Consider the following 23975-nt stretch of genomic DNA (forward strand, 5'->3'; position numbering starts at 1 on the left):
GCTCCAAGTCTTTAACATGGTAGTTGAGACCCTTCACACTCCCTTGCCTCATTTCCTGTCACTCCTGTCCCTAAACCTGGCACTCCAATCACATTAGGATATTTGCTCTTCCTGAACCATTCCAAAGAGATTCATTCCTCTTCATTCCTCTACGGTTGGCTTATCTCGTTTCTTCACTGGAAACAGCTCCTATCTCCATGCTCTACTTATCTCACCAAAATCTCGCTTATCTTTCAAGGCCCGTTAAGGTCACTTCTTTGGTGAAGATTTCCTTTCTCCTTTTTCCCCCATGAAGAAGTAATCTCCTCTTGCTCCAGGTCCTCTGTAAACTTTGCTTACACTGTTAATGATGTAATATACATGTTACCTATTATACAGTACATTGAAAAACATATGTACCTCTAATAGAAATGAGAGGTAATGCATATTTAATTATATACACATTAATTTGGAGCCAAAGTATATGTGATTATCACCTTTGCTAAATTGTGAGCTCCTTAAGACAAGAACCATGTCTTGATCATTTTTGCATCCTTGGCACCTAACACAGAACCTAGCAGAGAGGGGGTCAACAGTAAACATTTGATTTCAATGGGAGTCAATGGCAAATGCATATATCTTCAAAGTTATCATTTTGAATAATGTTGTAAAATGGGTCATTAGGCAAAACTGAAGCTGTCTGAACACATACCCAGACAAGAAGGAGGTTTCCAATGCTGCCAGGTTTTATCCAACATTTTTAATAATGATCTGAATTAACATACAAAAAGAATGTTTATCAAATGTGCACAGAGACCCACTAATATCATATAGAAAAGAATCAAGACTTTAACAATAAATGTAATAGACTGGAATCCAGTAGTCTGGAAAACTAACAAGATAAAATTGAAGTAAATGTAAAGTCCTATATTTAGATTTCAAAAATAAATTGCACATACCGAGTAGGGTGGAGATTTCACTTGGCAGTAATAAATGTGCAGAAGAGTTAGAAGCTTCAGTTAATCATAAGCTTTAAAAGTGAATAGTGAGATGTGACCAGTAACAATCGAAAGACACAAGTCCCTGACAGTCGTGGAGTGTCCAGCTCAAAAGAAGCAGTAATAGTCTCACTGTACTCCAAGCTTATGTGACATATTATGAGAAATTCTAGCACCAGATTCTAAAAGATGCTCTAAAAAGCCACAGTTCAAGCCCAGCCTAAAAACAAACAAACAAACAAACAAACAAACACACTGCAGTTTATCCAGATGGTGAAGGAATCTATATATGATGAAATAAATCAGGAACAAGGGAACTCTGTGTGGGCCTAACTTGGAAAGCTAAAAACTAAGGGAAGGTTTCATTGGTATCTTCAAATATTTTAAAAGTGGCCTCTTACACGTTGCTACAAATGGCACTGTGTAGACACAGTGAGTACGAATTACAAGGAGGCAGAGCTTGGCTCAATGTAAGAAAGACCTTTGTAAGATTTACAGCTGTCCACCAATCAAGTGGGTAGCTCTGGGAGCTTGAGAGCTCTCCAACCCTGAACAGGTTCTAGCACAGGCCAGATAACTAGGTAGGTATCTGTAAGAGACTTGTGGAAGAGACTGTTTCTATACACAAAATACAAATACCTTCCCTGTGAAATCTCTCAGTGGCTCATCAGAACCTGCAGGATAATGTCTAAATTCCTCATCACGTTACTAGTCCTTCATGACACAGATCCCAGTGGCCACCCCTCCCTTCATCTTCTGCTCTTACCCACCCCCATGTCTTCATCCCCAGCACATTCCACACCATAGATACTCCAAACTCCTCACCTGTCCCCTAGTTGTTATTCTCTCTCATACCACGAAATATTTGCATGTGCTGTTCCTTGTGCCTAGAACTCTTTCCCTCATATCCTCTGTGGCTAATTTCTGGTCATCCATAAAGACCCTGTTCACCTGTCAACCTTCCCTGACTCCTCTATTTCCTGCCCTGTACTCAGGAAGCACCCCAGATTGCCCTGTGATGCAGCCTAATTTATTGCAGAGTGTTTTTTCTTGTTTGTCTCAAATAGTAGAATGTGAACCATTTGAAAAAAAAAAAAAAAGACTATGTCTCATCTCCGTACCTCCCATTTCTAAAACACTACCTGACCGATGGCAGGTGTTCAGTTTTTGAAGTGAATTGCATCAGGCCTTTATTCCGTAGGTCAAAACATGATCAAAGAGTCAGGGAGAATCTGGAGTTTACTAAATGGGCCATCATCTCCAGAAATGAGGGGTCAGAGAAATGACCAATTCAGGGAATGGCCTTCCTTCTCAACCGTGGACCACCTAAATAATTACAAATAGTGCTTTCTTTTTCCTTAAGAAATTTGGCTTCACTGTCTTCATTCGTCAAGCTCCCTGCCCTTTGTCACTCCCTCCCTTTCTTCTCCTTGTCCCCCCACTTACATGCTCCCTGACTCTCTTTTCTCAACTAGGGAAATACATGGGCAAAGCAATCAAAGAACCAATTCTATTTATCATCATTTATTTATTAGATTAACTTAAATCACATCCACTGCCTTCAGGGCCTCTGAGTTTGTGTAGCAAACTCATGTTAATATTTTCTATTGAGGATAGTCTGGCATGATGCCCCCAAAGGTTAGCAAAACAGGGTTCTGGGGCAGAAAATCCCAGAACTGAAGCCTCAAGACTTCTTGTCCTCCTTATGGACGGGGATCCTTGCCAATAAAAAATGTGGAATATTTATGAGACTACCTTCTCAAGCTGGGCCATACCTAGGCATTTGTGTGCTTCTGAGAGAATTATATTCCTAATCCTGCTTTACCTCTTAGATCTCCTTTGTAAGTATTAGGTCTTTCAATCACAGAACACAGTACCAACCTATAAAAAGCCTTTCAATTTGAGTAGCTGGCAGCTCAAATAAGAATTGTGTCCATATTTTAAAATCCCTCCATTCCGGCCATCTCCTCTCACTCAAAGCCCATGGATGGTGGCTGCACTACCTACAACCTCAGTTTGACCCTGTTCCAAAATGGAACAGACAGAGTGCTCACTGGTGTAACCTCAGCTGAATGGGAGCATTTTTCCGCTGCTTCTCCAGCACCCTGAACTTCACGTCTTGTAAGGAAGCACAGGGCTCAGGCCTGTCATGGGCTGTAACAATGCCTCAAGACATCTGCTAATCCAGAAACCCCATGGTTCTTCTAATACTCTCACATTTTCCCATAAAGCATGGTGAGTTTCCTTCCCCCACCCTCCAAATGTTCCTGTAGAGGCTCCAGCTGAGTTTTGCCATATATATCCTTCCTGCAGCTGCCTGGTGTGTGCCTCTCAGGCTGCTGGCCTCTCCTTTCCCAAGAATTGGGGATATGAGAACTCACAAAATCCTTCTTTTGCTGGTTGGTCGCTTTACGTCAGCTCTGCAGAAAAGAACACCTGGACCCAGAGGCGAGGGCCAGTGGCAACAGTGGTAACAGATCCTCCTGCTGTCTGAAGCTTTATATCCTCCTTCCAGTCGGTAGGAGAACAAAGGGACATTAAACTCCACCTTATCATCACCCTTGGCACTCTCCAGGAGAGGATGCCATTTTACAAAGAACAAAGAAATCCCACCCCCACTCGTGATGAGGAGAAATGAAATGAGCCTTCTCACTCCACATTCTGGGGAGGAATCACCAAAAGCTAGTTAAGGGCTTGGCATTATGGGAAGCAGGCCCCATTCTGACCACAGATTGCACTAACTGGTATTTGGTAGACTCATTCCATCGTTGATTTTGACAAATCAAAACAAGTCACTCCTCTGCTCAAAAATCTTCCAAATGGCTTCCTATTTCACTCAGAGGAAAGCTCAAGCCTTACAAGGCCCCCTGTGCACTTCTCCAACTCTAGCCATACCAGCCTCTTTTCATTCTTCTAGAAATATGCTTACAGACCTTTCCTCTAAGGGCCTTTTGTCTGCCTGGCTCTTGGCTCTTCACTCTCTCACTTCCTTTGGGCTGCTGTTAAGATACCACCTCTGCAGAGAGGTCTTCCTTAATGACCCTATATAAAATAGCACTCCTCAATCTACATGCCCCTCATGATTCTTTATTCCTTTATCCTGCTTTTCTTCTTCACAGCACTTGAAAGCAGCTGGTATTTTACATAGTTATTTGTTGATCACCTGGCTTCCTCCACTAGAATGTAAGTTCCATGAAAGTAGGGACTTTTATTGTTAATTCTTTATCCCTACAGTCTGGAACAGTGCAAGGCAACCAGCGATACTCAGTATAAATATTTGTCAAATGAATGAACATAGGAATGAATGGCCCTACCCTTAGGCATCCATACTAATGATCCATTATCACTTGCCTTGTGCCTGACCAGGCGATGGAGCCTCTTGCCCCCTGGCCCAGCTACTCTCCTATTTTCCAGAACTCCAGCTTTTCAAATGATTACTAGCATAATCCGAATTCAAGTGCCTCTCTGCCAACCAGCCTTTTCCTGTCCTTCGGCTTAAGGAATAGACTTTAGAACTCCTTCCAAGGGATGCCTGGGTGGCTCAGCGGTTAAACATCTGCCTTCAGCCCAGGGTGTGATCCTGGAGTCCCAGGATGGAGTGTTGCATTGGGCTCCCGGCATGGAGCCTGTTTCTCTCTCTGCCTATGTCTCTGCCTCTCTTCTCCCTCTCTGTCTCTCATGAATAAATAAATCTTTAATAATAAAAAAAAAAAAAACTCCTTCTGGCATAAGAAACCTTCCCAGCTCTCAAATAAGCCGAATGGACCCAATCTTTTGGTGACTGAGTATACTAAAACATTTCATTTGGCTTTTTCCTGAGTAAACCAGACCTTCTAGAAAATAGACAAAAAAGCCTGGCTCTCAGCTGTTGAGCCAACAGGTTGAATTTTCTCTGAAGGACATTTTGACTCGTAAGAATGGACAAACAATTCAGAAATCAAAAGCATGTTACTTGTCTCATCCGTTTCTGAGTCCTACCAAAGAGGTAACTCGCCCCCTTCCCCAAATCAGGGAAAGCAGAAGCTTTCATAAGACACAATGCTGCAATAATGCTGAAGGAAGCTGTGTAGGTTTGCTTTCTATCCTATTGTCTTATCCTGTCAGCTCTGTCAGCTCCCAGGATCCAGGCTCAATAATTTACAGCAGAAAGACGTTTAATAAATAAACGGCCAGATTGGAGCTGTCAGCTCTGCACAATGGGGCTGTTTGCATCTTTCACTGGGGCTTCAGCACCCGCTCTCCTGACTTGCTTCAGCTAAAACAATCCCACTTGCTATTTTCATAAAATTAGTTCCTCTGCAGTTTCTATTAATCAGAACATTCTTTGCAGAGAATTATACTGGGATTTCATCACCATCGGAGTTCAACCATTATGCGAATCTGATGAATTTTTATCACCTCTATGAGTGGCAGAGGGTAAAAAACTTGGGTGGGCTGAAGTAAGTGGGTAGAGGGTTCTCCCCTCATCATCAGCCGAGGTCACACAGACTTGAGAACCCAGATCGGCCTCCCCTGACACACATCTGAGCAGCTTTCTTCCACAGACACATCTCTTTCGTATATATAATTCTGAATCTTCTTGGGGTCACAGACTCTTAAAAATCTGAAAAAAGCTATGGATTCTCTCCCCAGAAAAGCCTACATAGGCACATACCCACTAAGCCTTAACATTCAGGGGGTCTGTTCACACTCTTCCTCCCCTCTCTGCATACATGGCCCATCCACGGACTCCAGAGTTATAATCGGGTGTCCCATGGCTTCCTAATCATCCTCGCCTCCCCAAAGAAACTTAGACTGGAAAAGAAACTCAGCCACCTCTGAATCCCTTTGTTGAAGGAGAAAAGATTTTCTTAAAAGAGAAAAAGAGCACAGAAGTAAAAAAGTTTTTCATCATAGTCACATATCTTTTGAGAAATGAGGAAAAAAAGGAAAAATATAAGGCAACTCATATTGGCTGAAATAATGAAAGCCCCAGTATCCAAATACAGTGTACTGTATTTGTCTGGATGAGACATGGGATCAAAATTAGGAAAGATTTGATAAATTCTCCTTGCCTCCAGACTATACAACACCTATCTTGTCCTAACTAAGATAAGCTCTACATGAGAAAAGACAGCATGGATAAAAGAAACCTTGGACCAATGGAACCAGGATTCTAGTACCAGCTCTGTCCATAGACTATGTAATTTTAGACAAGAAGTAACTTATCTTTATCAATGGTTTTTGTTTTTTATTAACATGATTTTCAAAATCTGTGTCAAATCCAGCATTCCATGGGACTCAATTCATTAGAGATCTCTAAGATACTAAGGATCAAAACTTTTTTTTAAATTTATTTTTATTTATTTTTAAATTTTTTAAAACTTTTTTTTTTTGTAAGATTTTATTTACCTATGTGATAGAGACCGAGCACAAGCAGGGGGAGCAACAGGCAAAGGGAGAAGGAGAAGGAGAAACAAATTCCTCATGCAGCAGGAAGCCCAATGTGGGGTTCGATCCCAGGACCCCCGAGCCAAAGGCAGATGCCCAACCATCTGAGCCACCCAGGCACCCCTCAAATCTTTTTCTTAAGGGCCCATCAGTAGATACTTTAGGCTTATGAGCCATACAGACTCTGTATTAACTGCTCAGTGCTGGCGTTATAAAGTAAAAGTAGCCATAGACAACCTGTGAGCACACCTGTATTCCAAAAAAAAAACTTTACTTATAGACACTAAGATTTGAATTTCATATAGTTTTCACATTTTTCTTTTGTTTTTTTTTTCTCCAACATTACATTTAAAAATGTAAAGTTCGGGACACCTGGGTGACTCAGTGGTTGAGTATCTGCCTTCAGCTCAGGTAGTGTGCCCAGGGTCCTCTGCCTATGTCTCTGCCTCTCTCTGTGTGTGCCTTTCTTGAATAAATAAGTAAAATCTTTAAAATAAAATAAAAAATAGAAATGTAAAATTCATTCTTAGCTTGCAGTTCATACAAAAAATAGATGGCAGGCCAGATTAGGCCCGCAGGCCATAGTTTACTGACCCTGGTCTATAGCATCAGGTAAATATTATGATCTGGAAAATCATGGTAGCAATTCTGGATGACCTTGGAAAGCCAGTAACTTGAGTTCAACAAGTGAAAACTGCACTGGGGGAAATTTTTGTTTATCATTTCCCAATTAGCAGAATAGAACAACGGTCGCTTTTGAGTTTCAGCTAATAACCAACAATTACTTAAGTAACTTATATTTTCAGACCAATAGGAATGCTCAAATCATCACACATGAAAACATGTATATTACAGAAATTCAGAACTCTCTGGCAGAAAAAGTTTTGACTACAAAATGAACAAGAAAAAAAGTTTTTTTTTTTAAGATTCTATTTATTTATTCATGAGAGACACACAGAGAGAGAGGCAGAGATACAGGCAGAGGGAGAAGCAGGCTCCATGCAGGGAGCCCGATGCTCCAGAGTCACGCCCTGAGCCCAAGGCAGGCCTTAAACCGCTGAGCCACCCAGGGATCCCTGAACAAGAAAATTCCATGCCTTCTGAGATCACTCCTACATACCACCCAACCTCTGTCTGACAGCATAACAAATGATTTTGCACATTAAAGAAAGAGGAAATTAGGCACTGGTTTGTATTGTTCTTGCTTGAGCTTTCTGGTTTGCTTAGGAGAAAAGAAAATTGTAATTAAACGAATGATATGCGTACACAGACGACGCCTACATTCTACAAGTACAGTATTAGCAATACATATACAGCAGAGATTTGCAGCAAGGTGGAGAGGCAGTGTATAACACTTGACAGAGGAGACAATTTTTAAAAAGAGAAAGATTGGATAGTCAAGTAATCAATCTTCTCTAGAGTGAACTCTGATTAAGAGATGGCAAAAGATGGAGCGCTGTGGCGACAGCACTTCTTTCAATTTCCATGAGAGGATGGAATGTCATTATTTAATCAGAAAACTAATACCTCCTCCCAGTTAAGGGGTGAGAGAAAGGTGGGGCTTGCGGGGAGGGTCCCTTGATGTGAGAGGAAACCTAAAATGTTATATCCATTCAGGAAGATGTAAGAGGTTTGGAGTGCCTTCTCAGTCATGCCTGCTTCTTAATTTATGATTTCACTAAAGTCAGCTTGATCATTTGAAGTGTAAGAAGGTTAACTTTCCCAATCTCAAACTTTTGAACACTTCCTCCCCAAAACATTCAGAACTCAGAGCTGGTCCTGACCAGGTGGTCTAGACAGTCTTATTTTTCATTATTTGCCTCTACTCTGGCTTAGCCCAGTCTCCAACATTATCCCCTAGATACTCATTGCTCATTCTTGTCTTAATACCTTTGTTCAGACTATTTTCTCCCCCTGGATTCCCTTCCATCTCTGTTCCATCTTTTCCACTCCTCCCTCTATGCCAGGGCCCCGCATTAGTCCTAGTTATACCATGAGGACCCCTGCTAACTCCAGCCAAAACTCTATTTCCCCCAAATAATGCAAGTGAAGAAGTGCTCTGAAAACTACAAAAGGCTCTGTAAATATGAAGTATGATTATTACTGGGGGCAATTAAGTTTGGCTCATGTTATATCTTGCCTTAAAGTGTTTCCTAATTGTTTCATATGCTGTTGGCAGGAACAAACCACAGCCTATTAAGGAGGGCAGGGGCCACATATTTTTTTGTGTCTTCATAGTCCCTACCAGTGCTTTGCTACACTTTAACACTCAATTCCAAGGAAATCAATTAATCAAAATAATGGCTTTCTTAACCTCAGAGCTCCTCCCTGGGCCAAGTGGTTCAGTTGTTGAACACATGAGAAATAGTGGGCTGAGACAAATGACTGCAAATGAAACCTTGAAAGCAGAGTAAATTTAAGACTTACATTCAATGGAATTCAGTCATCTTCTTCTATTTTACTCACAAAGCTATGACGCAGGAGCTGAATTCCCTAAATCAGAGATTCAGCGTCCCAGGACTGAATAGTTTGCTTCATGACATTTCCGAAAGTTGTCTGAGGTCAAAGGTTCAAGCACTGCAGTTCTCAAATTTGGTATTGTTTTGGTTTTGATTGTGGTCTCTTTTCCCTTCCTGATTCAGCAGTGGAGCATGCATCCTCGGCCCTATTTCCATTGCTTGGCCTGATTTATGGATGTTTTGGACTAACCGGCCCTACATAGCTTCGGAACTAGATCATGGCGAGTTTTAGTTTGCGGTTGGGTAAGAGCAGTCTCCTAAAAGCATGGACCACTTCCAGCTGCCTGGAGGTGTGGCTGCAGATTTACCCGATGGACCCTGGCCTCGCTTCCTCGGTCCGGCCCTTGAGCAGAATTATCCTGGCCATGGTCTACTTCCTAAAGCTAACCGAAGAATAACTCCAAATAAAATAAGGCCAGGTAAGGATAAATGAAAATATGATGCTGTTGCAACTTGTGCTTCGGCCTCGGCTCCTTCCGGGGTGGGGGGTGGGGTGGGGGGTTAGGGACCCTTAATGACTGGGCCTGACCCCACCTCTCCGAGGCCTAATGGGACTTGCCCCCAGAGTCCCGCCGCCCACCCAAACCACCGGATCGGGAACAGAGACGCCCATCAGACTCCGAAGCAGACAGTAACGTCCAGACTGCGGTACAAATCTCCAGGCTTCGAGGTGAGGGGAAGAGGTTGCCTTCCCGGGCTCTACCGCCGGCTGTACCGTCTCCATAGTAACAGCGAGGGAGGCCGGGAGAACAGACTCCCTCCCGCCTAACAACCCGCCCCCGCGCCAGACTGACCAATGGTTCTGCGGGTTACCTAAGAGACGGTGTGATTGACACCAGCATCGACCAATCGGAGGGAGCAACGGAGAGCGACGCGCCTACCCGCCACGCTCGGCGTTGCCTGGAGGCGCTGCGGCCGTAAGCAAATACGAAGGAAGCTGGGTGTTGAAAGAGCCGCGCTGATTAGCGAATCTGGAAGCGCCTGGATGAAAGCCCACTTGTGATTCGTCGGAAGGAGACCGAAGCCCCTGGGGCTGGACTCGGCCGGACCTTGAGGTGTGAGTAGGACACCTGGTGGGAGCGGGAGAGCCAGGTGAGGGGGAGGCGAGGAAAGTGGGGGCGGCTGCGGAGGCAGCCTGGGGGAGGCTGGGGTGGAGGAGGCTGCAGGAGGGCGTGGGCGCACGGCTCGCCGCAGATCTGGACCCAAGGCCGGGGGCGGGGGAAGCGGGGATGCTCGCTTCCTCGTGCTGCTGAGAAAGCGAAATGTCGGTGCGTGATTCAGATACATTCGTCTGTCCGCCTGCCGGGAGGTAGCCGGGCGCACACCCTGAAGATGAGACCGGGGGCGACGCCAGACCCGCAGACCCCAGGTCCGGGGGTGCCGCTGCCCCGCGAGCCGCCGGTGCTGTCTGCACTGCCCCGGGGGGGCACTGGGAGCCCCGGCCTCGACCCCCCGTCCCCGTTTTCTCAGACTGCCCTAAGAGATGATGCCACATCGAAGGCATTTAGGTAGCGCCGCCATGGATTTTTTTCCTCCCCAGCCTTGCATTTTACTTCATTAACAAAGGTAGAAGCATTATCCTAATACATTAAAATTCAAACCGGATTGAATGTAGAAAAATAATAAATAATGTAGAAAAATAAATGTGTGATCCCCCCCCCCCCCCCCCCCCCGCTCAGCCCATTATATTTGAATGTTTGGGACAGCTATAAATGAAAGTGAATCCTCAAGAAAGGCCAGTGACTCCTGGAATCCCCGTTCTCTGCTGCCTTCCCGGGCTGGAGCTTGTGAAAGTGCGGGAATGGGTGAGATATCTACCTCCCACAGGGCACTAGGCCCAACTTAGCCTCCGTGGAATGCACATTTGTGCTGGACAGTAAGTTATCCTTGGATGGCCATTGGTATTCTCACACGGGATCCACAGCCAGGGCCAGCGGTGTATTAGGTCTGTTAGGCTGGGGGTGCAGTGGGACTCGATCCCAGGACCCCGGGATCACGCCCTGGGCTGAAGGCAGATGCTCAACTGATGAGCCACCCAGGTGTCCCAAGTAAATGGACTTATGCTGGAAACCAGGTTGGCTAAACCATCTGTTCTCAAAGAAGGTTTAAAAAAGCCGAGGACATGGGGATACCTGAATGGCTCAATGGTTGAGCATCTGCCTTCGGCTCAGGTGTGATGTTGGGGTCTTGGGATCGATTCCTGAATCTGGCTCCCTGCAGGGAGCCTGCTTCTCCCTCTGCCTCTTTCTCTGTGTCTCTCATGAATAAATAAATAAAATCTTTTTTTTAAAAAAAAGCCCTGGACATGAATCCAAAACACTATTTTAATTTTTTTAATTGTATTTTACTCAATAATTAAGCTATTCCAGTATGGGAAATAATCACAAGTATTCCCCACACTGAATAAACGAAATAAGATGACTGGATGTTCACTTCTATCCCACAATAGTGCTCTATACTACATCTAGGCTTTCCTGTCCATGCTTAGTCAGAAAATGTACAGTTTGGTTATAAAGTGATGAACCGCATTCTTATAAGAGGTTGGGGATATTTATCTCATTACTTTAAAGCCATGCCATATATGGACCCCAATGGCTCATGAACCTTTAAACTTCCATGGGGATTGAAGAGCTTGTTTCTGATGGTACCAACTGCAGTTACCACTTGCCCAGTATTCTAGGCGTTAGAGTTGGTCCAAGTTTTACAAGTAATTTTTACAGTTTATACAAAACATCAGCAATTAACTAGTTATCTTGTTAGGGTAGTACCATCAGCTCAGTCAATGAAGCAGGAAACCTGAGTCATCTCTAACACCTTTTCCCTTGACTCCTTTCCATTTCCACAGTTACAGGAGTCTAGACCCTCAACATCCCTTATCCAGAAAGTCCCCTACTGGTCACCAGTCTGGTCTCTGATCTTAATTCATATGCACTGAGCCACCAGCTACCTCTTTAAAAATTAAGAGTTCTCTGAAGAATTTCATAAATAGAGAATATTACACTGGGTAGTATAACAGATACCTATGCCCTACTAACGAGATTAAGAAACATTAACAGTTTGGCACATCTGCTTAAGTTTTTTTCTTTTAAATAAAACATCACAGATTTATTTCAGATCCCTCTTGTTCTCTTTTCTGGCCCCATTTGCCATTCCTCCCTCCCCATAGGCAAACACTCTTGAGACTGTTGTACATCATTTGTGCCCATGTATTTATATTTGTACAGTATACATGTACATCATAAATGATATATATTACTTTTTAAAGATCTGCTTACTTATTTTAGAGAGAGAGAGAGAGACTGTGAGAGTGTGTGGGGTGGTGGGGCACGGGGTGGGCAGAGGGAGAGGAAGAGAGAAACTGAAGCCAACTCCACGCTGAGGTTGAGCCTTAAGAAGTTCATCTCCTGACCCTGAGATCATGACCTGAGCTGAAACCAAGAGTTGAAAACAACCAACTGTGCCACCCAGGTGCCCCTATATATTACTTCTCTAATATTAAAAACACAACTAATATCATACTGTGGGCTTCAATTTATAATTTGCCTTTATCACTCAACATTGTCTCTGAGATAACATTCTTATCAATACAGGTAACCAAATTCATTCATTTTAAGTGTTCATTACGAGTATATAATACTGTATCCATTCTCTTATTCATGGACACTTAGGTTTTTTCAGATGTTTTGCTATTATGAAAAAAACTGCAGTGAACATCCTTATAGATGTCTCTTTATGTAGGAGTTTTTCTAGAACAGTGGTTCTCCAAGGGGATGGTACTGCCCTGTTGGTCATTTTGGAATTTGTAAGAGCACATTTGGTTATTATTGTGATTTGAAGGCACTACTGGGGTTTTCAGAGCAGGGCTACGGATGCTAGAGGTTCTGCAGTGAATTGTCCTGCATCCTGTACAATTTTCAAGTGTCCCACAGGATACTTATTTGTAATCTGAGCCTAGAACCTAACTCCATTTTTCATATAAACATAATGTATTTTTTGGCATAGTTTGATATAGTAAAATTTCCAGGAATGCAACTCAAATGTAAATCAAGGGAAAATTATACTTACTTGTGTTTTGGAACTTTAACAAGAGTTGTTCATCACTTGAGAAAATCACATAACTGAAGGCAGCCCAGCTCGTGGTATTTGAGTTGCCATACAACACACCTGCATGAGCCTGCATTTGTAGCTTTTGCGTTCATGGTGATTCTAAGTTTAGGTGCAAGCATCTGACTGCTGTACTTCATTACGTATTCTAGTGTAGTCAGCCTGAACATTTGTATATTTAAACATATGCTGTTTTATTATGAATTACTTTCCATATAAAATTGGCTTGTATATGACATAAAGTAGAGGTCGAGTATTAGTTTTCTGATTGGATGATCATTTGTCCCAACACCATCTACGAAATCCTTTACCTGCTGAATCAGAACCAGCTCCGTCCTATACAAAGTTCTCATAAATGCATGGATCTGTTTCTGGGTTCTCTATTTTATCCCACTGATCCATGTGTCTTTATGCCATATCACACTGTTTTAATTACCTTGGTTTTATAATGTGTCTTGCGGCAGTTGGTAACAAGAAAGGCAAGTCTCCATCCTAGTTCTCAAAATTGTTTTCGCTATTCTTGGGCTTTTGCTCTTCCATATGAATTTAGGATCTGTTTTCAAGTTCCATGAGTTCCATAAAAATTTATTTTGAGATTTTGGTTAGAATTGCATTGAATTGATACTGAGATCTTTTATTTATTTTTTTTTTATTTTTATTTTTTTTATTTATGACAGTCACAGAGAGAGAGAGAGAGAGAGGCAGAGACACAGGCAGAGGGAGAAGCAGGCTCCATGCACCGGGAGCCCGATGTGGGATTCGATCCCGGGCCTCCAGGATCGCGCCCTGGGCCAAAGGCAGGCGCCAAACCGCTGCGCCACCCAGGGATCCCGATACTGAGATCTTTTAATATTGAACCATCCCATCCAGGAATGTAGTTTATTTCTCTACTTAAAAAAAAAAAACCTTTGGGGGTACCTGAGTGGCTCAGTCCGTTGAGCATCCAACTCTTGGTTTCGGCTCATGTGTGTACATGTGTGTGTACATACCAGATCTTCTTTATCCATTCTTCTATTGACGCACTATTACGTTGCTTCTATATCATGGCTAGTGTAAATAATGCTGCAATAAACATAGGGCTGCATATCTTTTCAAATTAGTGTTTCCATTTTCTTTAGGTAAATTCCCAGGAGTGGAATTACTGAATCATATGGTATTTCTATCATTAACTTTTTGAAGAACCTCCATACTGTTTTCCAAGTGGTTGTACCAATGTATGTTACACCAATAGTGTATAAGGGTTCCTTTTTCTTTACATCCTCACTAACACTTGTAATTTCTTTTTATTGTCTAGCCATTCTGATTCGTATAATGTAATATCTCATTGTGGTTTTGATTTGCATTTCCCTGATGATGAGTGATGTTGAGTATCTTTTCAAGTGTCTGTTGGCCATCTGTATGCCTTCTTTGGAAAAATGTTTATTCAGGTCTTCTGCCCATTTTTTCATCAGATTGTTGTTGGGGTTTTTTTGGGTTTTTTGGTGTCCAATTGTAGAATTTCTTTATGTGTTTTGGGTATTAACCCCTTATGGGATATATTATTTGCAAATATCTTCTCTCATTCACTAGGTTGCCTTGTGTTATTGATGGTTTCCTTTGTTGTGTGAAAGCTTTTTATTTTGGTGTAGTCTCAATAGTTTATTTTTGCTTTGGTTCCCTTGCCTGAAGAGACATATCCATAAATATGTCGCTATTGTTCTTCCTTGTTTTTAACTCCTCAATTTGTCCTTATCATTACAGAAATCTTTATTATCAGTATTTCCCAGTATTTTTCTTACCATTCCTCCTCCCATCCATGCCTTCTTTCTTGGTTCATTTTCATTCTTGCCCAAGCATATGTGAACTCCATTTCAGTCTTTGTACATCTGAAAACATCTTTATTTTATACCCACTCTACTAGGAGCCTTGTGTGCCGATTGCGTGGCATCCTTACAGAGTGGTTTCAGTTATCACTGCTGGGCATTTATGGGTTTCTCACTTTTAGACTGGTTTTATGTTAATCTTACTTCTCGAGATTCCCATACCACTTTGATAGTATGATTTGAACCCCACATCCACATGTGGTGTTGGGTTGGGATTCACATTTCTCTTGGTTTATTCTTTTTTCACTCATGGCCTGAGGTACTTGCCAGCTTTCCTCCAACAAAGTCAGCAGCAAATGTTTTCATCCCTATTTCAAACACAGATGAGTCCTTTCAGGGCTTATCTTTATGCCTCGTTCTCAGTTCCAGTTCTCTGTATTGTGGGTCTGATACTTCACCTGTCCAAGAGGGGGCTGCTCCAGAGTCTGCAGCTGGTTTTGGTATCCCTGCAAAGCTCAGCTCCTGCTTACCACTCAGATTTTGAATTACGCTTTCATTTATAGCTTCAGGATTTTCCTTTATTGCTTCCGAGCTCCGCCATGTATTGAATTCCTTTTGCTCAGTTTTATTAAGCAAGTGTTCACTGTTGTATGAGGTACTTCCCTTGGTAGGTCTGTCCAGTGTATTGACCAGAAGTTACAGTCATCTTTCTAAAGCTAAAAATGATCCTATCACACCTTCACTTGATTTCTGTGGACTTGTTAGCACTGCTTCATTTATTCATCCAACAAATATTTCTTGCTTATAAAATCTGTGGTAAGAACTGGGGATACTGTGGTGAGCAAGATTTAAAGTCTCTGTCCTAGTGGACTTTACTATACTAGTTGGAGACATGGAAAGTAAACCTGTAAATAGTAAGTAAAAATGTACACTACAGTTTGTGAAATGTATCCTGAAGGAAATAAGGAGTGATGGAGAGTAATTGTTCAAGGTGTTAGTTTAGCAAGAGCCATGAGGGAAGACCTTTCTGAGGAGGTTACATTTAAGGCTGAGATCAGACAGATGAGAAGCCAGCCCTGTAAATAGTGGAAGGTTCGTTGGGGGTTGGGGGTTAAATCCAGGCAGTGGAAACAGCAAATACAAGGACCCAGAAGTGGGAAACACTTGACAGTTTAGGGTTACTGAGGTGATACCGTGTGCTCTAAGAGGGGGGGATGCACCCAAGTTAGGTGAGAGAGGCAAGTGAGAGCCCAGCCTCATCTGCCACCACTCCTCTCTCAGCTCATCCCACCCCTGCCTGTCATCCTGCCACACTGATTCTTTCCCAAATGGGCCTGTGCGAGGTCACCTGGGTGAAGCCTTCTCCCTTCGCACTTCCTCAGTTCCCACTGTACTTTGTCTGCTTATCAGAGTGTGGTGTGGATAATTGTTCCCATGACAGCGTTCTCCAGCGGGCCTGCAGCTTCTGTCAGAAGATACATCTAGTTTACCCTTCTGACCCTTGTGACTCCCTTGTGGCACGTAATAGATGTTGATCGAATAAATGTTTGTTTGTCAGTTTATTCCTAGGGCTTCCTTTCCGATCTTTCCAATGGCTTTATAACAGAGCTTCTCATAGATGATAATTTTTGTGGTATTTAAGCCATCAGGGTAAAGAAAACCATTGACTGAGGAGGAATTTATTTGCTTGAGATTTGTCTCTGATACTGAAGGGGAAAATCAAGGGGAGGGACTGCTCTAGAATCATTGGAGTGGGTCACAAAGATTGTGCCCACATCCTAATCCCCAGAACCTGTGAATGTGACCTTATGTGGAAGAAGGGTCTTTGCAAGGCATAATTGAGGATCTTGAGAAGAGATCAAACCAGATTCTTTGGGTGGAGCCTAAATGCACCACAATTGTCCTCATAAGAGACAGAAGAGGAAGAGACAGGGATACAAAGGAGAAGGCCATGGGAAGATGGAGCCATGCAGCCACAAGCCAAGCAATGCCCGGCACTCAAGACTCTAGAAGAATCCAGGAAGCATTCTCCCCTAGAGCCTTTGGAGGAAGCTCAGCCTGGCTGGCACCTTGATTTCAGACTTCTGGCCTCCAGAACTGTGAGAGGACACCACTCTATCATAAGCCAGCAGTTTGCTAATACATATCCCTTCACATTACAGCTCAGTTATGTCTTCTGTAACCCAACTGTAATAAGACCTACCTCAGAAGTCTGTTGCATGAGTAAATGAAATATGTTTGTAAATACAGTGATGGTTCCTTTTTTTCTTCCATCGTTCTCATCTTCTTCAAGCATTTAGGGGTTTGCTTCCTTTTCATGAAGAAAAACTCAACAGTAGAGTGGGGACATATCTGTCCTGTGATTGTCTGGGGAGTTAAAGCTCACACCTCAGACTCAGACTTAGCACACCTGAGAGCTTCAGCCTCCACATGGGCTCCCTGTGCTTGGGCCCTGGTGCCTTCACAGCCACCTCCCGCCCCCAGCCGGTAGTGTTTATAGGAGAGCATTCAGCTTGCTGCTGCATCAGAGAAGCCAAACCAGAATTCAGATACCAGATCTGAAGTGAGCCACACAGAGCAGAAAGCAACCTCTCCATCCTCACCTAAAACAAAGGCTTTGCGTTTTAAATTTCTAATTCCTATTAAGAGACTGAATTTTCCCAAAGACCTGTATATAATTCTAATCAGAAGTTCATCAGACTGGGACGCCTGGGTGGCTCCGTGGTTAGGCATCGGCCTTCAGCCCGGGGTGTGATCCTGGAGACCTGGTATCGAGTCCCACGTCGGGCTCCCTGCATGGAGCCTGCTTCTCCCTCTGCCTGTGTCTCTGCCTCTCTCTGTGTCTATGAATAAATAAATAAAATCTTTAAAAAAAAAAAGATTTTATCCATTTATTCATGAGAGACACAGGGAGAGAGAGGCAGAGAGACACAGGCAGAGGGAGAAGCAGGCTCCATGCAGGGAGCCCGACGTGGGACTCGATCGGGGTCTCCAGGATCACACCCCAGGCTGCAGGCAGCGCCAAACCACTGCGCCACCAGGGCTGCCCAGATAAAATCTTTAAAAAAAAAAAAAAAAAGTTCATCATACTGAATTCGGACATTCTGTATTTGGATTTGCACCTGTCTGACTGCCCTCGCACAAGCCAGGAGAGGGCTGAAGATAGGTAGCACCAGTGCAGGGAGGGTGGCGCATGGCACGTGGTACCCGGGTGGCTCCAGGGCCGAGTGGGGCACGGTGCTCATGCTTCGTTTCCCCCACAGATGGCTGGCACCGTGCTCGGGGTGGGGGCCGGCGTGTTCATCTTAGCCCTGCTCTGGGTGCTAGTGCTGCTGCTGTGTGTGCTGTTATCCAGAGCCTCGGGGATAGCCAGGTAAGGCATTCTCTCCAGCTGGGAGTCCAAGGTAAAAGCAATTAGAAGCGAAATCGCTGATGCTCATTAAACATTTAGAATCCAGAAGATCATTTTTGTAATTACTGGCAGTTTGAATGAGTTGCATTTTAACCTGTTATCATAAGCACTGACGGTGTTATTTATGCTCTGAAGCGGAGGTGAGAGGAGAAGGGAAGTGGTTTATTTTCCAGCTCTCACTGTGGAGGAGATGGGACAAAAAGGAAATCCGCATTCTCTGCCTGCTGAATTTCTCGGAGGTGTATGTGTGTGTCTTTCTTAATTGTTCAGACTTAAGAGAGCACATGCTCCATCTGTCCCTAAGGCCCTAACCTGGGCCTGGGGACACAGCAGAAGTGCCGATGGCTTGGCTCTCTCTTGGGGACTGGGCTCAGAACACTGACCCTGAGCATCCTGCAGAGTCGCGCTCTGGCCAGACAGTGTCCACACAAAGCAGCGAGCTACATGATCTACCAGAGTATTCCAGTCTAAAGACAAACAGAGAAGTTGAGAAGAGGGAAGGGCTGCTCTGATTTTTCATGATATGAATGCACAGAGGCAAAATAAAAAGTACTAATTCCCATTCTTAGGAATCTCGAATCACCAGGAATCAATAGGAAGGCATCCAGTTGGGGACCCATCTAGGAAGAAGGGGAGAGTATTTCTAATTCACTGGACAGTGTGGGCAGGACTCTGTGCCCTAAGAGACTAGAACTTAGAATATTGGCTCCAGGGAAGAGCCAGTCCAGACCTAACTGATTAGAGAGGAATCTGTAAACCAGGCTCGTGACGTTCTGTCTTTTGACCCCAGGTTCTCTATCATTTTTGTGTTCCTCGGCGCTCTGATCATCACAGCAGTTCTGCTGCTCTTCCCTCGAGCCAGCGAAGTCCCAGCCCCAGAGGTTGAAATGAAGGTAAAACCATTGGCTTAATTTTGCCTCCTGAGTCATGACTCTTCTCTCTCTTGGTCTAGACCGCTATCCTGCTCCGAGGTGCTCCCCTACATCAGGTCTCAGGTCGTCAGGTCAGCTGAAATGTGTAGGAAGCATAAAGTTAACACACGGGTGGGGAAAGCCCAGGGGAAGTTTTACATTGCCCAGTCCTTTCACCCAGGATGAGACTCTCACACTGATTCCCAAATGCAACACCACGGGGCAGTCAGATGCCTGATTCGAGTGCGTCCCCACTGAGCATCAAGCTGAATGAGCAGTGCGTCCAAAAACCACTTGACACAGTGGGGCTGGAGAAGAGGAAATGACTTAGGAACAGGAACAGCACCTGGCCCTGAAATACAAGTGTCCCCATCCTGGTAGTCGGGGCTCAGAAACCTAGATCCCTGCCAAAGCATACGATGCCCTCAGGGTGCTGAGCGGCAAGCTTGTCCATCCCCGTGTGTTTCAATTACTCCACGCATGCTTTTAAGAGAGTACTCTCCATAAAGAAGATTGGTGGGGAAAGAGCATTTCTGTGAAAAGCAGAAGTTGTAGAGACAGCTGAATTCAGTACCAATGGCTGTCTGGGGGGATGGGCTGCCACTCATTCCTGGAACCCCATCCTTCACTCACCCACCTCTCTAGAGGGATTGTTACCACTTCACTCACAATCCTTCTGGAGACCCCAGTCCCATTCCTGACTGGGACTCTGGCTTTACCCTAAGATCTTGATAATGGTATTCACTTATTTCCCATCACTCATTCTAGCAGCTTCTTTCCTCTCAACCTCCCATTTTCATTTTTAAAGTAATAATGATGACATTAGCTCACGCTTTTCTTTTTTTAAGAGAGGGAGACAGGGGGAGAGGCAGAGAGAGAACCTTAAGCAGGTTCCTGGCTGAATGCAAAGCCCAACACAGCGCTCGATCCCAGGATCCTGAGATCATGACCTGGGCTGAAATCAAGAGGACGCTCCACCGACTGAGCCACCCAGGCGCCTCATCTAACATTTTTTAAGGGATTACTGTGTGTGACGTTGTGTGCTAGGCACCTTGTTTGCATATCTCAGCATATCTCACTTAAACCTTAAGACAACTCTAACTAGTATGAAATAGTGCTATTCCCATTTTATAGGTAAGGACACTGAGGCTCTAAGAGGCTAAAGTAACTTGCCCAAGGTCATACATATATAGGAAGAGGCAGAACAAGGATTCAAGCTGAGGTCTGTCTGCAAAATCTTCATTGTTGGGGACTCGACAGAAACTGGGGGGTTTGTGGGTGAGTTGTCGACACTAGACCACAGTACACAAAATTATCCAAGTTCTGAACTAAAATTGGCGCACGTTTCTAACCCTATCTAGGACTGATTGTGGCAAAAGAGAGGACATTTGTTCTGAAAAGTCCATGGCACATAATACCACACAGATTTAAGGAATCATTTCCACACATAGCGGGTGTTTTTCTCAACATTTGAAAACTGCTCTGTCAAGGTGCAAGTACCAAGTGTGGGAGCCAGAAAGAGACTCCCGCCTCTGTTTCCCTGAGAGGGAGAGAGTATGAAGGGCCATATTTCTGGGCCGCTGTAGACGTGAATATTGGAAAAAGGGCGCAGAACCAAAAATACTGTTTTGAATTCAATCCCTCTATCCTCCGTCATAGGAGTTACAGACCCAGGAGAGAAGGATGTTTGAGCAAAATATGTCTGTCAGCATGGCCAACAGAACTGGTGTTTTCATTTTCAGGCTTTGAGAACTGGCCCCTGCAGCAGCCTGGCTCAATACTGTATCAATAATACATGACCTGGGCCTTCTGCACCCAAGGCCTGCTAATTGGCTAATTAAAAAGTGAAACGTGTCAAACGAGCAAACATGTAGCCCGCGAGAGACTTGTTCGGTACAGGAGCCAAGGTCAAAGTTATGTTAAAGCTGTTTTATCAAACTGACCTTTGTTGTAAGTTTGCTGTTGGGGTAATCTCTGGAGCAGCCCTTTCCTTCTTGGTATCTTTGGATCTCGGCGATCAGAGCAGTGCTAGGACTTGACAGGTAGTCTGGACATCGCCACTGTATTAGCTTCCTGTTGCTGCTGTAACAAATCACCACCGCTCTATGGCTTACAACACAGACGTCTTATCTCACAGTTCTGTATGTTAGAAGTCCAAACGCAGTCTCACCGGGCTAAAGTCAGGGGTTGGCAGGGCTGAATGCCTTCCTAGAGGTTCTGGGGAAGAATTTGTTTGTTTTCCCAGCTTCTAGAGGCAGCCCTTGGCTAGTGGCTCCCTTGCTCCATCTTCAGAGCCAGCAAACATCTCGCTGACTCTACCTGCATCTTTACATCTCTTTCTTTGACCTTTTCTTCCACCTCCCTCTGCCATGTGTAAGGACCCTTGTGATTATGCTGGGCCCACCTGGATTGGATAATCCAGGCTAATCTCCCTATTTTAAAGTCAGCCTATTAGCAACCTTAATTCCATTTACAACCCTATTTCTCTTTTGCCATGTAATCTAATGTATTCACTATTTCTGGAGATTAGGATATGGGCATTTGGGGGCCATAGTTCTGTCTACCATAACTGCCTTTCAGGTATTTTGGAGTCCCTTCCCTTTTGAAGCTGTGAAGTCATCCTGTCACTTGGTTCATGTTCCAGTTCCATTAGGTTCATAGATTAAATTGCTTTTTCCTGCCCTGATTTAAGCACCACTCATTGGATCTGGGAAGAGTAGAGCTCTGGCAGCAGACAGTAGGCAGGTGGGCAGAGCCAACTCTAAGTATAGGTTTGGTCCGCAAAGACCAACAGCATTGGAGCCTCAAGTATGAGTGCAGGCACCCAACTGTATGATTTGGGGCACGTTATCTATCCTTTCAACATTTCAGTGCCTCAGTCAAATGGTCATTTAACCTAAGCCTTGGAGCACTGGATTATGAATGTCAGGGTTCAGGACCCTTCTGATGAAAGTTTTAAAGAATCACTTTTCCATTTTGAAAATGAACTCTCCTGAATCAGCAATGAATGGGTTCATGATTTGGGGGCTTGATCTTGCATATATGGGGGTTATTACGCTGTTATATTTTTATATGTTTAAAATTCTCCATAATAGGGACGTCTGGGTGGCTCAGTGGTTGAGCATCTGCCTTTAGCTCAGGGCATGATCCTGAGGTCCCAGGATTGAGTCCTGCATCGGGCTCCCCGCAGTGAGCCTACTTCTCCCTCTGGTGATGTTTCTGCCTCTCTCTATGTGTCTCTCATGAATAAATAAATAAAATCTTTTTAAAAAGTAAAATATTCATAATAGAAAAGTTAACATCAAAAATGAGCTTTTCTAAGACCAAGCAAGCAAGTTTCTCATGAACTCTTTCAGATAACTGATTTCAGAACATAAAAGAGCTCATCCAAGGTCTTTGCAGTGTTTATGAGCCTCCTTCTAAATTGAGCCATTTTTTTTCCCTGTCCTTCATTAATCTTATCTTTATCTCATATTTCCAGCTCAGGGTGTTAAGGTTCTTTCTTAGTCATTTACAGAGGAGATTCAGAGCAGGATGTTACTGGAAGTCACAAATAGAAATGGACTTTGGGCCCACTCATCAAAGATTTCAGATGAGCACAAGCAGGGTGCTGAAGTGATAGTAATTTCATTTTTGATGTTTCCTTCTACAGATTGTGGATTCCTTTTTCATTGGCCGCTATGTCCTGCTGGCTTTCCTCACTGCTGTCTTCCTTGGAGGCCTGTTTTTGGTTCTCATTCATCATATCCTGGAGCCAATCTATGCCAAACCGCTGCGGTCCTACTGAGCACTACTCAGGAAGACCAAACCATTCTGTCCTTCACTTCTGAGGTCACTGATGAGCAGAAAGGTACTCTTCGGAACCTTATTTTGACAGCCTTCATGCCTTAAGATTGGAGAAATATCCATTCATGACTAAGACAAATCCCTTGAGTCCTGGCTTCCAGAAATGGGGTTGCAAAATTGGCCCTGCCGAGATGATTCTCACCATCTTCAGAGGGATAGTGTGGTCTTAGCACCTGTTCCTCAGGTTTTCAATATGTTTTGAAAAGGTAATGGTAACAGTGACCTGCTTCCAGTAGATTTTCAATCAAGACATCAGTAAATGGATTTTGGGAAAAGGAACACTTTGGTTTCTTCTGTCCAGTAGACTGAAGACTCTTGTCCTTTTGAGAATACACAAGATTCTTTGTTAAAAGGGTGGGATCATTTGGGAAGGAAAGGCACTCAAAGTTCAAAAGATTATTTTAATGGGATGAGTTGGAAGAGTTACCCAGGTACTGGTTGTTGACCAGTTTGCATATGGTGCCACAGAATATGTACAGACAATGGGTGTCACTTCCCTCTGCTCTAGTAAAGCAATAAACAATCAGAGGACCGACTTTCACTTCAGAGTCTTGGCCACAGCTTTCTCAATCTATATTCTCTATTTGAGAGTTGCTTGGGTATTAGAAGAAGATATGGAAATGTTGGTTGCTTGTCTTGCTGCTATAAATCTCCGGATTCTTTCTCTTTTAGCATTTGGTGGCTTTCAAGTGCCTTTTTAAATTGTCATAGGATCCATTTGGGGTTATTATCATTTCTTTTTATCTTTGTAGCTTTTTCTCCAAAGCTGGTAAGGAATATACATACATTCCAAGGATTAGATACAATTTTATACCAGTCTCAGATCCCACATCAACCAAAATTATAATTAAATGGAGGGGCTCTAGGGTGGTTCCTTTTTGGAAGTTACCTCCTGACTCCCTAGAACTAAATGAAGAAGGATCTTCTGGCTTAAAATTAAGAACCAGAAAACAAGTTGGAAAGAAAACTTTGAG

General features: G+C 43.7%; 2 protein-coding genes across 6 annotated transcripts in view; one reads left to right on the top strand and one right to left on the bottom strand.

The window, feature by feature from the left end:
• Positions 1–9209, bottom strand: part of PKNOX2 (PBX/knotted 1 homeobox 2) — a 309171-nt gene extending 299962 nt beyond the window's left edge. For all 3 annotated transcript variants that reach the window (XM_049109791.1, XM_049109793.1, XM_035715754.2), the window contains exon 1: positions 8835–9209. The gene's annotated coding sequence lies outside the window, so the exon portion shown is untranslated. The remainder of the gene's footprint in view (positions 1–8834) is intronic.
• Positions 9210–9244: 35 nt separating this feature from the next.
• TMEM218 (transmembrane protein 218) lies at positions 9245–23542 on the top strand. 3 transcript variants are annotated; one of them, XM_035715760.2, is made up of 4 exons: positions 9245–9345; positions 18096–18205; positions 19035–19137; positions 22808–23542. In XM_035715760.2, exons 2-4 carry the CDS (start codon positions 18096–18098, stop codon positions 22940–22942), a joined length of 348 nt encoding a protein of 115 aa, XP_035571653.2. In that variant the 5' UTR covers positions 9245–9345; the 3' UTR covers positions 22943–23542. The 3 variants fall into 3 exon arrangements, with proteins under 3 accessions (XP_035571653.2, XP_048965757.1, XP_048965756.1); XM_049109800.1 differs by lacking the exon at positions 9245–9345 and adding an exon at positions 9479–9983; XM_049109799.1 differs by lacking the exon at positions 9245–9345 and adding an exon at positions 9485–10018.
• The last annotated feature ends 433 nt before the right edge of the window (positions 23543–23975 follow it).

This window comes from Canis lupus, chromosome 5, assembly GCF_003254725.2.
Source record: "Canis lupus dingo isolate Sandy chromosome 5, ASM325472v2, whole genome shotgun sequence".
Taxonomy (NCBI): domain Eukaryota; kingdom Metazoa; phylum Chordata; class Mammalia; order Carnivora; family Canidae; genus Canis; species Canis lupus.

Bases quoted from the DNA above. Each gene is read 5' to 3' on its own strand.
- TMEM218 (XM_035715760.2), top strand. From the start codon at position 18,096: ATGGCTGGCACCGTGCTCGGGGTGGGGGCCGGCGTGTTCATCTTAGCC. The intron at 18,206-19,034 runs GTAAGGCATTCT...TTTTGACCCCAG, and splicing joins AGAGCCTCGGGGATAGCCAG to GTTCTCTATCATTTTTGTGT. The intron at 19,138-22,807 runs GTAAAACCATTG...TTCCTTCTACAG, and splicing joins CCCCAGAGGTTGAAATGAAG to ATTGTGGATTCCTTTTTCAT.